Below are 12,703 nucleotides of genomic sequence, written 5' to 3' on the forward strand. Positions count from 1 at the left end.
TGTGGAAGCAAATCGACGGAACGGTTGGTTCGACGAGGAGTGTCAGACGGTTTTGGACGAGAAGAATGCAGCGCGGGCGATGATGCTGCAGCAAGGCACCCGTCAAAACGTGGAACGATACAAACGGAAGCGAAGACAGCAGACCCATCTATTCCGGGATAAAAAGCGCCGCCTGGAAGAGTTGGAGTGCGAAGAGATGGAACAGTTGTATCGTTCTCAAGAAACGCGTAAGTTCTACAAGAAACTGAATGCATCCCGCACAGGCTTTGTGCCGCGAGCCGAAATGTGCCGGGATAAGGATGGAGGTATCTTGACGGACGAACGTGAGGTGATTGAAAGGTGGAAGCAGCACTACGATTAACACCTAAACGGCGCAGAGCAGGAAGATCAAGACAGCAGGAGGAATGGCTTCATCAGTACGGCGGATGAGGGAGACGTGCCAACTCCCACAATAGGCGAAGTTAAGGATGCTATCAAACAGCTCAAGAACAACAAAGCAGCTGGAAAGGATGGTATTGGAGCAGAACTTATTAAAATGGGCCCGGACAGGTTGGCCACTTGTCTGCACCGATTGATAGCCAGGATCTGGGATACAGAACAGCTACCGGAGGAGTGGAAAGAGGGAATAATATACCCAATATACAAAAAGGGTGACAAGTTAGAATGTGAGAACTATCGAGCGATCACCATTCTTAATGCAGCCTATAAAGTGCTTTCCCAGATCATCTTCCGCCGTCTATCGCCAATGGCAAGCAGATTTGTGGGAAGCTATCAAGCCGGATTTGTGAACGGGCGATCAACGACAGACCAAATCTTTATGTTGCGGCAGATCCTCCAAAAGTGTCGCGAATATCAAGTACCTACGCATCACCTATTCGTCGATTTCAAAGCGGCCTATGATACCATCGACCGCGAAGAGCTATGGAAGATTATGGACGAGAATGGTTTTCCCGGGAAACTGACTAGACTGATCAAAGCAACGATGGATAGTGTACAGTGCTGTGTGAAGATATCGGGTGCATTATCGGACCCGTTAGAAACACGCAAAGGACTTCGACAAGGCGATGGTCTTTCCTGCCTCCTGTTCAATATTGCGCTAGAAGGTGTTATGAAACGGGCGGGCTTCAACATGCGGGGCACGATCTTCAATAAATCCAGCCAGTTCATCTGTTTCGCTGACGACGTGGACATTGTCGGAAAAACGTTCCAGGTGGTTGCTGAACAGTATACCAGGCTAAAACGTGAAGCAGATCGGGTTGGATTGAAGGTAAATACGTCGAAGACGAAATATCTGCTGGCTAGAGGAACCGAGCGCGATAGAGCTCGCATAGGCAGACGCGTGACGATCGACGGGGATGAGTTCGAGGTGGTAGACGAATTCGTCTACCTCGGATCATTGATAACGTCGGATAACAACTGCAGCAGAGAAATTCGAAGACGTATCATCGCCGGAAGTCGTGCTTACTATGGACTCCACAAGACCTTGCGGTCTGGTAAACTTCACTTCCGTACTAAGTGTACCATGTACAAGACGCTTATAAGACCGGTAGTCCTCTACGGGCATGAGACGTGGACAATGCTCGAAGAGGACCTGCAAGCGCTAAGAGTTTTTGAACGACGTGTGCTTAGGACGATCTTCGGCGGAGTTTGTGAGAACGGCGTATGGAGGAGAAGAATGAACCACGAGCTTGCGCAACTCTACGGTGAACCCAGTATCACGAAAGTCGCCAAAGCTGGAAGGGTACGATGGGCGGGACACGTTGTGAGAATGCCGGACAACAATCCCGCAAAAATGGTGTTCAGCTCATATCCGGCCGGTACAAGACGAAGGGGAGCGCAACGAGCTAGGTGGTTTCACCAAGTGGAGCAGGATCTTGGAAGTGTGGGGCGATCGAGGAATTGGAGGTTAGCAGCCATGGACCGAGTTAGTTGGCGTAACATTGTGACGCAGGTCATGTCTTGAAGGACGTAGAGCCAGCAAAAGTAAGTAAGTCCAGGACATCTGGAACCTGCTATAGAGTGTTCTGTGCATCTAATGGTTCTGAATATGCTGCTGGAAACATCATTTTGAAGTTGTGACATTTTTCAAAAAACACACTGAAAAATCATATTAAATTTCCTCAGAATTGGGTTGACCAAAATTTTCAATCAAAGTGTCATTAGATTCGTAAACTTATATTCTTTGAAGAGACGCCACGAAATTTTCGCGGAAAAATCTGAATTGAATACTTTTCAGATTTTTCCGCGAAAATTTTAAATCAAAGTGTCATTAGAATCGTAATCTTATATTCATTGAAGAGACCCCACGAAATTTTGGCGGAAAAATCTGGAAAGTAATCAAAATCAATGAAACAGTCAGTCAAGTCATCGTGCAAAAGTTTGGGTTCACCTCTCAGTATGGTGTATCGTGCAAAAGTTTGGGTTCACCTAAACTGACTTAAATCTGTGAAATCTCAAACCAATCATGTACACGCCATTATTTGCGCTCAAAAAAGCTTTAAACTATTAAAATCGGTTGAAAAATGGCAGAGATATTGACAGAAATGATGTGCGTGCGGCTCAGGTGAACCCAAACTTTTGCACGATTTGCATCATACTGAGGGGTGAACCCAAACTTTTGCACGATGACTTGACTGACTGTTTCATTGATTTTGATTACTTTCCAGATTTTTCCGCCAAAATTTCGTGGGGTCTCTTCAATGAATATAAGATTACGATTCTAATGACACTTTGATTTAAAATTTTGGTCGACCCAATGCTGAGGAAATTAAATATGATTGTTCAGTGTGTTTTTTGAAAAATTTCACAACTTTAAGTAAAAAATTAGTATACAAAATTCAAAAAATGTTTTTGTAAAAATACGTACGAAGTAAGAATAACTCTTTGCCTTTCGAATGCGGCTTAAAGAGTTTCAATTGGACGTGTAATCACAGAGATATGGACAGAACACTTTTGTATGTTTTTGAGGGGTGAACCCAAATTTTTGCACGGGAGTGTATTTGAGGTTTTGTCCGACCTTTGTATGAAGGACCGTGCAGCGTTATAGAAATGGTCGAAGAGAAATTCCACCACTTGCTGAGCTTTAAAGGGTCCATTAGCAGCCTCCCGGTAAAAGTTTTTCTAATAAGTAGGGTAAGGGATCTAATTTTCGACCCAGTGCTAGTTTTCGACCCATTGATAGCACAAACGTTATTTAAATTACTATTTAAAATTTTGAAACATTTGTAAACAACTGCAATATGCCATTACTGTTATACCTGTCATAATCCAATAAAAAAATGCATGTGTATAACGAATCTTTGATTCTAAATTGATTGATCTGATTTTCCGGTGTCTGAATCAGTCCTTTTTTCTTTCAGTGATGAGAAATTGCCACATTTGAAAGAGACTCAATTCAGTATAAAAACTGATCAGAGCGATGCCTAATAGATACAGTTTGATCAAAAGAGATCAAATTTAGGCAAATTGTATAAATTTAAGCGCATCTATTAGCGAAAACATATTTTAAAAAGCGTTTGAAATTGTTCGAAAATTGAGACACCAGGTTTCAATTTTCGACCGGTCGAAAAAGCATGCCATGATTTCAGCAGGTGATGTGTTTTAGTTTTCGACCCTTAAGCTAGGTATGCTGTTCCGCTCAAGAAAAGTAAAAATTTCTGCTCAAGAAATGGTCAAGAAATTTCCTACAATGAGCTCCATTTGAAATGACATTTCTTTTCAACTGCGTACTGCGATCAAAGAAAAATGCTTTTCTTGAGCATTTCTTGCAAGAAATTTCCCACGCATCGAGATAGGCGATTACTTTTCTGTTGAAGTGCATACTTCGCTTTAATCAAAAGTAAATATCGTTCATAAAGATGATGCCTCTTTGTTAGAGTTAAATTGCTTGTTTCAACGGTTTTCACGGATCTTGCATTAATTTCATCAAAAATATGTGGATTAATATATCACAGCGCTCAGAACAATACAGGCAAGTCTACGCAGAAACCGACATTCGGCAGCAGCATCAGGTAGTCAACGCGACTCGGTTATGGAATTTCGCAATTACATATATTTAATTTAATATTTGCAGTCCGTTTTTCGTCCTGGACAGTCCACAATGGAGGAGAAGACAGAATTTGAAGTGTGGATAATCCGCAGTCAGCGACGGGGATGGCCAGCGAAACGTATCCCAAAGTCGGAGTATGTTAAAGGGTTTCTTGATGCTCCAGGTGAATTGGTAGAGTATGATAAATAAAATCGCGAGATTGTTTAAATGTTTAACCCTTCAGTCGTCGCGCGGTTTGCCACCGGCAGAACCACCGCGCTGCTGTTATGAACCAAAAGCGAGGTTTTTTCAGCTGTGTTGTACAAAATACAACAGCGCGACGACTGAAGTATTAAACAAAATGGTGTTACATGTTTCAATGAAAATATGCTATTGCTGTACTATATCCTATCGCAACAATAGAATTTAATTCAGTTTGTTCCACGTAAGATTGTTTCAATGATAGAATAATAGATTAGTGTCCATGAATGTCGTTTTTCCTTTGTCATACAGGTTGTGATTAATGTGAAGATGAATCGAAGCCAAACCTCAAATTTTCAAGAGCATAAATCTGCAGAAACAAACATCCGTTTAAACTGAAAACTTTACAGATAAAAATATTTAAATTCCAATGTAGCGTAAACAGAAGAAGATAGTAAAGGTAAACCAAATTCATTTATTGTTAAAGCATCGAGTTTGATTTTCAACTAAAGACGCATGAATGTTACATGATCGTGTAAATTTAAAGTGTATTCGATTAAAAAATAAGCGATTTTCGTTGACATTTCAGTTTATTTTGATGCTTCAAATATGTGCATGGAAATAGAATGAAATTTTCAACATATTTTTAGCTATGTTAATCGGTTGATCACTAGCTGGTGGTGACCAATCGATTAAATTTTCAGCCCTAACGGATGTTCGGTTTTCCAGATTTGTGCTCTTGAAAATTTGAGGTTTGGCTTCGATTCATCTCCACTTAAATCATAATATCGTAGTGCACAACTTAATCACGCAATACCACAAATGATGAAACATTTTATATTCAATATGCATCGTAATTCTGCAAAATGAAAAATGAAAATGAACATATGCTTCATAATTAACCCCTCTACCGGCAGCTTCATTTTTTACCGCTAAAATAATATTCAAATCGTGATAATTGTTTTGTTTCTCGGTACTTTTGGACCATTTTTTCACAAGCCCTCAAAAAACTCTTCTAGTTTAAGAATATGTGTCGATATTGATAAATACTCTTCTAGATCTGAAGAAATTCCAAAATTCCTTGGGGGACCGACGCGTAGCCTTAACCCACGTAAATATCTCATGCTACAAATTTTATATCGTATTCGGATATTCACTCCACGGAATGATTCATTAATGCGAGTGTGTTGTGAAAAAATGAAGCAATTTGGTGCAGTCGGCTTTGAGTTATGAGCATTTATGTTTCTGGTAGCACGCTGGACAAATAAAGATCTTGAAAAGTAATCAAATAATGTTCTATAATAAATTGATAATTTTCGCACATACATCAGGGTTCAAAACTCCCACATTGCCATTGAATGATAAAAGTGCTCTCAAATAGAGAAAAAGTAAATTCATTTCCTTCAGATAAGCACAAACTTGATATAAATTTCGTAGAATAGTGTTTTCCTCATGCAATATACCAATTATATTGTTTTAATTTGACACAGGTCGAAAATTAGCACATGCATGGGTCGAAAAACAAAACAATGGGTCGAAAAATAGCACAAAAAGATAAAGTCATTTATCCTCAAAATTACATAAAATACAATGAAATATCATCTGATAGAAGCTATACACGAACAAATAATATGTTTTTTTATTCGATTGCCAAATTTGATTATTAAATTATTATCTTTTGCCGCGTTTTTAGAAGTTTTCCACTCCTATGCTGGTTTCATGGGTCGAAATATAGTGCTTTTACCCTACAATAGTAAAGGAAGGGCATCATTTACAACGTGGCTTGCTTATCGGATGCAACATTTTGCGCCAAAAAGCTGATTTTAGATATTTTTGAAATATTTATTGGTTTTACATACTTCTTAAAGATCTAATATGCGCAACACCATTTTTTCGGGAATATATAAGACATGTAACCATATTTACGTGTTAAAGAACACTCAATCCCTTGAAAACGAAATGGGGCGTATTGTCCGGTTGGGGCGCATTATCCCGATTTACACTAAGTGATGTGGCAGAGACAAATTGCAGCCCGGAGCGAATAGAGCAAGAGGTGACGAAAAGGCGTTGAGGCATTACAAGCCCTCAGCCCCCTGAAGTAATACCGGGGGACATCGGACTTGTAGCCCATGTCAAATATATATGGCGTGGAACAGTGTCATTTTCCCCTGTTTTTTCTCTGTACCATCAGAAGGTATTAGAAGTCCGGCTCCAAAGGCACGTTTCCCGCCAATTAAAAGGTCTGTATGAACAGTTGGGGTTTGAATTCGAAGCTTGTTGCCTTCTGAGTTGTTGGGTCACCAATTAGCTAGGTAGCTTATTTGATTTACAAAGGTGGTGCTTTAGCGTTCGTATATCTTACAAGAGTCGTGGGTTCAGATTCCACGGGATCACGAGGATTGATTTCATGACTTCACTCATAATTTATCCATCTTTATCACGTGTAATGAGCTAATAGATTTAAAAACCAAGCGGATTGGATTACCTTATAACTCAATATATGTGTCAATATAAAAAGATGTTGTTAAATTGATGATTTCAATCCCACATTTTTCTATGTTCAACATCCTTCAGTCTGTGGTCGAACAAAAATCAATTACATGAACAGCTGCGACTCAATTGCACGTGATTGAATTTAAAAATTCGAGTGTACTTATTATAATCACTTCTAAAGAGATATGACCCTGCAGTGATAGCATCTTTCGGAACGCAAACATGAGAAAGAAATTAATGTGGCACTGGATGCGTAGATTATGTGCTCGAAAGCCGCATTATCTCTCGAGTGGTCCAAACACAATCCTCGCATACTTCTCCCAGCCGATAGCCACAGCTATCAGCTAAGACCGTTTTGGTTTGTCTAAATATTTCGTTGCACATCTTCGGAGAATTTTCCGATGGGCAGGAAGGTAGATGCAGTGATAATAGAATCAAATTTCGTTTGCTCTAGGTCGTATGCTATCTGCACATATAAATGCTTATGTCAGTAGCAGTATGGTTCATAAATGATTACAATTGCTTCGAGACGTTCAGTTGGTCAAGTCGAACATGGCGAGAAGATTTGTGGTAATAATTTTTGCTTTGGTGATTTCCGGCAGTCATTTGATTCAATCTGGTAAACTGCCACCTGATGGTGTTGATGAAGAAAGATCAGTGAACGATGAAGCTACAACTACGGAAACTCTGGACATACGGCATTTAGGAAATGGAGGTGAGAATAAAGAAGTTCTGCTGAAATTGAATCACCTGGAGGGTAAATTTCTGCAGATGGAGAATATGATCAGAAAAATGGCAGAAACCATACAATCTAGTGGAGCAAATTGCGAAAATTCCAGCATTGATATGCTATCTTCTAGGGTTATCTTCCTCGAAAGCAAAGTTTTACAACAGGAGAAGGAATTCAAGCGGCTAACGGATACGAGGGCTATGAGAAGTATTAACGTTGATGACGATAATCATGAATCCCTTCTTTCGAAAATTGACATCCTGGAAAATAAGATCTCTCAGCAAAGTGATGACATGAAACAAACGATGGAGTCAACTCTTCAAACCAAATTTAAACAGTTGGAGAGCAAAGTGAAAAATACCATTGAAGTGGCTTTGCCTGCTACCGCCACCAACGAAAGTGTTGAGAATAATGAACTTCTACTTTCGAAAGTAAACCATCTTCAGGACAAACTCTCACAGCTGGAGAATGGCATCAACAAGACAATACATCTCGCCAACAAATCTCCCGGAGACAGTGTCGGATTTGAAGTGATGCGTTTGAAAATTGACTTCCAAGAGGTTAAACTTTTGCAGTTAACAAACGAGATCAACAGTAAGACCGAAAAGATTGTTCGAAGCCTGGCGCATCTCGAGCAGCTAAACGAAAAAGTTTCTGAAGTTTTAGATAAAATGGAGCTAAACGTTGAGTTTAATTTGGCGAACATGCTTAACCAATCATGGGAACAGTTGCAGCAACAAGAAATTTATAACAATGAAACACTTCATCAAATTTTGCGAGAACTGGACGTACTCAGGAAATCAAACTACGAGATTAAAAATAGAAATGAGCTCGCCGTTCATAAATTGGATTCTCTGGAGACATTAAACTTAAAGGTCCCAGCATTGTTTATCGACCTGAAGCAACACATCGCTCAGAATTTGACCCAAATAATGAGTCAATCAACGGAACTCGTGCAACAGGACAAGAGCTGCGTAAACTACAGCAATTTGAAGCAAGCTCTTTTCGATTTGGTTGTACTTAAAAACTCAGCCCGCTATTTCCAAGTGAAAACTTTGCATCAGTCATGCAAAGATCAAAAGCTGAAGAAGACATCGGGAAGATACGTGCTGCATCCGGTCACCGAGGAAGAACCTTTCGAAGGATACTGTGAGCAAGATAAATTCGACGGGGGCTGGTTGGTAATTCAATATCGCTTCAATGGTTCCGTTGACTTCTACCGCGGTTGGAAGGACTACAGGAACGGTTTTGGTGCAATTGGCGGAGAATTTTGGTTGGGCCTGGAAACGGTACATCGTCTAACGAAGGACAAAAATTTCACGTTGATGATAGAAATGGAAGACTTCAACGGAGGCTACGCTTACGCCAAGTACGATAGATTTGAAATTGGAAGTGAGGAGGAGTGGTACTCGCTGAAAAGGTTGGGTAGCTACAGTGGAACTGCGGGAGATGGGATGTTGTATAGCGCAGGGATGAATTTCACGACTTGGGACTCCGATCACGATCAATCTTCGGAGAATTGTGCGGTTCAAAGATACGGCGCTTGGTGGTACAAGAGTTGCACATTTAGGTGAGATTTACCAATCTGAATGTAAATAATTGCAGATTAACTGCTCTTTTATCTTTTTAGTAACCTCAATGGAAAGTATCAGAATATGGCACACCATCAGTCACTTTGTTGGTATTATTATAAAAACTCTGACGACGGGCTCAAAGTTTCCCGAATGATGATTCGAGAGGTGTGAATCAGATGAGTGGGCGAGATGTTTAATAAATTGTACAAAAAATCTAAGATAAAACAATAAAAAATGTTAAATCTTTTTGATTTTTGATATTCCAAAACTAGATAATACAGATACTCTCTCTATAATAGTGGTTCCCAAACTTTTTGGAACTACGACCCCATTGTAAGTTCTACACATACGTATCGTGGATCCCTGAAATTGATTTAACCCGGATAAAGAGCAACTTCGGCACCTCCATGATTGAGCTTGACTCTGGGGGTTTCATCGATCTAATTTGTTTTAAACTCGACTGTAAGAAGCACATATACAGCACATATTGATGCAAAATATGAGTCCAGTGCATATTCCAGTCAAAAATATTCTCTGGATTTTATTGAAGATTCACTCAAGGTGTCACCCAAAGATTTAAACAGAAACTCACAAAGATCTCGTCAAAAAACTTTACAAAGATTTTGTTTGGTAACCACCATGCATCACCTCTGGAAGCTGCTATAAATATTTCAACAAACTTGCTTATGCGCGAGCACGAAAGCTGTCCAAACCACGACGTTAAAATCATCATAGAAGATCTAAACGCTCAGGTTGGCCAGGAAGAGGAATTCAGCGCCCACCGGCTGATGAACGAAAACTGGAATTACAAATAATTGATTTCGCCGCCTTCAAGAATATGGCTATTCGTAGCACCTACATCCAACACAGCCTTCCATACCAAGACAACTGGAGATCACCATAGCAGACAGAATCACAAATCGACCACGTTCTGATTGATGGACGGAACTTCTCCGACATTATCGACGTCAGGACCTATCGTGGCGCTAACATCAACTTTGACCACTATCTGGTGATGGTTAAAAGGCGCCCAAAACTCTCGGTCGTTAACAACGTACGGTACCGACGGCCACCTCGGTACGACCTAGAGCGGCTCAAGCAACCGGATATCGCAACTGCATACGCGCAGCATCTCGAAGCTGCATTACCGGAAGAGGGTGAGCTGGATGAATCCCCTCTTGAGCACTGCTGGAGAACAGTGAAAACAGCCATCAACAATGCTGCAACGTCGGGTACGTGGGACGGAGTCGGCGGGACCACTAGTTCGACGAGAAATGAAGGCAGCTTGTGGAGGAGAAAAACGCAGCGCGGGCGGTCATGCCGCAACAAGGGACCTGGCAGAACGTGGAACGTAATAGACGAAAACGGCAACAGCAGACCCGGCTCTTTTGTAAAAAGAATCACCACCTGGAGGAGACGGAGTGCGAGGAGATGGAACAGCTGTGCCGGTCTCAAGAAACACGTAAGTTCTATCAGAAGCTCAACGCATCCCGCAACGGCTTCGTGCCGTGAGCCGAGATATGCAGGGATAAAGATGGGAGCATTTTAACGGACGAGCGTCAGGTGATCGAAAGGTGGAAGCAGCACTTCGACGAGCACCTGAATGGCGCTGAGAGCACAGACAATGAAGGTCTGAACAACGGAGGAAATGCATTTGTCAGTACTGCGGGTGACGGAAACCAACCAGCCCCTACTTTGAGGGAGGTTAAGGATATCATTCACCAGCTCAAGAACAATAAAGCTGCTGGTAAAGATGGTATCGGAGCTGAACTCATAAAGATGGGTCCGGAGAGTCTGCACCGGCTGAAAGCACAATTTTGGGAAACAGAACATCTACCGGGGGAGTGGAAAGAAGAGAAATATGCCCTATCTACAAGAAAGGCGACAAGTTAGATTCTGAGAACTTCCGAGCGATCACCATTCCTAAATACGGCCTACGAAGTATTATCCCAGATCATCTCTGTCGTCTCTCACCTGTAGTAAACGAGTTCATGAGAAGTTTTTCAAGCCGGCTTCATTGACGGCCGATTGACAACGGACCAGATCTTCACTGTACACAAATTCTCCAAAAATGTCGTGAATACCAGCTCCCAACGCACCTTATCACCTTATCATCGAGTTTCAAGGCGGCATACGATAAATATCGACTGCTATGGAAAATCATGGACGAGAACAGTTCTCCCAGAGAAGCTCACGAGACTTATAAGAGCATCAGATGTGAAGGTTTCAGGCGAACATTCCAGTTCGTTTGGATCCCGCCGGGGACTACGATAAGATGCATGGACTCTCATAAGACACGCTGCTCAATATGCGACTAGAAGGTTTATGTGAAGGAGCCGTGGTAATGATTTTACGACGCTCACAGTTCAATTTGTTTGCTTTCAGTGGACTGAATATGGACATTGTATCGGCAGAAAATTTGGAAGGTGGTAGACCTGTACACCCGCCTAAAACGCGAGGCAGCGAAAGTTGGGACTGGCTGGTGAATGCTTCCAAGACTAAATTACATGCTAGCTGGTGGGAGCCTGAGTGCGGACAATGGGCTCGGGTGTTACGAATAGACGGGGAACGTTCCGAGGTGGTCCGACGAGTTTGTCTACCTTGGATCCTTGCTGACGGCTGACAATAACGTTAGCCGTGAAATACGAAGCGCATCATTTGTGGAAGTTGGGCCTACTATGGCCTCCACAAGAAGCTGCAATCAAAAAAAGAGTCACATCCGCACCAAATGTACCATGTACAAAACGCAGTCATCTTCGGGCATGAAACGTGGACGATGCTCGATGACGACTTGCAAGTACTTGAAGTCTTTGAACGTCGGGTGCTTAGGATGATCTTTGGCGGTGGGCAGGAAAACGGTGTGTGCGGCGAAGGATGAATCATGAGCTCACCCAACTTAACGGCGATCCCAGTATTCAGAAGGTGGCTAAAGCTGGGAGGATACGAGAGTAACCCTGCAAAGATGGTGTTCGTTTCGGATCCTGTAGGTACAAAAAGGCGTGGAGCGCAGCGAACTAGGCGAAAGCGGGGGCAGAACCGAGTATTGTGGTGAGAAATTGTTGATTCAGTGTTATCTGTTTAGATGTTTAACTAATAAATGAAATGAATGTGGCGAATATCTGGACATTGTGAATTAAGGTCGGTCGATCCCGTCGATAACACTGCATTCAAATATAAAATCTACCTCAGCGGTAGCGTTAAGCTGAATACGAAGTCGGCTTCATAGTGATCAGGAAGCAGATGAAGCGCGTTATTAGGTGGAAGAAGATCAACGAGTGGATCCGCGTATTGAATATTTGGAGCAAGTTCTTCAACTACAGCCTGAGCACCGACAAACGACAAACCCGATGAAGTCAAGGATGTGTTTTACGAATGTCTCAACAAGACCTATGTAGAATGTCCAAAACACGACGTGAAAATTGTCATCGCCAACGCCAATGCGCCGGTCGGAAGAAAGGACTTTCTTCCGCCCTATCATTGGTACGGAGAGGCTTCACTCCATTACTAACGCCAACGGCCTACGTTTAATGAACTTTGCTGCCGCCAGGGAAATGCCCAGACAACCAGAAATCGCATGAAAGTTCACGTTACAACTCGTTTATTCATACTAATTACATCAAACTCGCAAAACACCGTGGATAAACTCGTCAGATTGACGATTTTCCTCGCATAAAACAC

General features: G+C 41.8%; 1 protein-coding gene across 1 annotated transcript; it reads left to right on the forward strand.

The window, feature by feature from the left end:
- Window positions 1-6,990: 6,990 nt before the first annotated feature.
- Window positions 6,991-9,246, forward strand: LOC5575780 (fibrinogen C domain-containing protein 1). The gene is made up of 2 exons (XM_001662154.2): window positions 6,991-9,021; window positions 9,082-9,246. Exons 1-2 carry the CDS (start codon window positions 7,274-7,276, stop codon window positions 9,194-9,196), a joined length of 1,863 nt encoding a protein of 620 aa, XP_001662204.2. The 5' UTR covers window positions 6,991-7,273; the 3' UTR covers window positions 9,197-9,246.
- The last annotated feature ends 3,457 nt before the right edge of the window (window positions 9,247-12,703 follow it).

Source organism: Aedes aegypti, chromosome 3 (assembly GCF_002204515.2).
Source record: "Aedes aegypti strain LVP_AGWG chromosome 3, AaegL5.0 Primary Assembly, whole genome shotgun sequence".
NCBI classification, from domain to species: domain Eukaryota; kingdom Metazoa; phylum Arthropoda; class Insecta; order Diptera; family Culicidae; genus Aedes; species Aedes aegypti.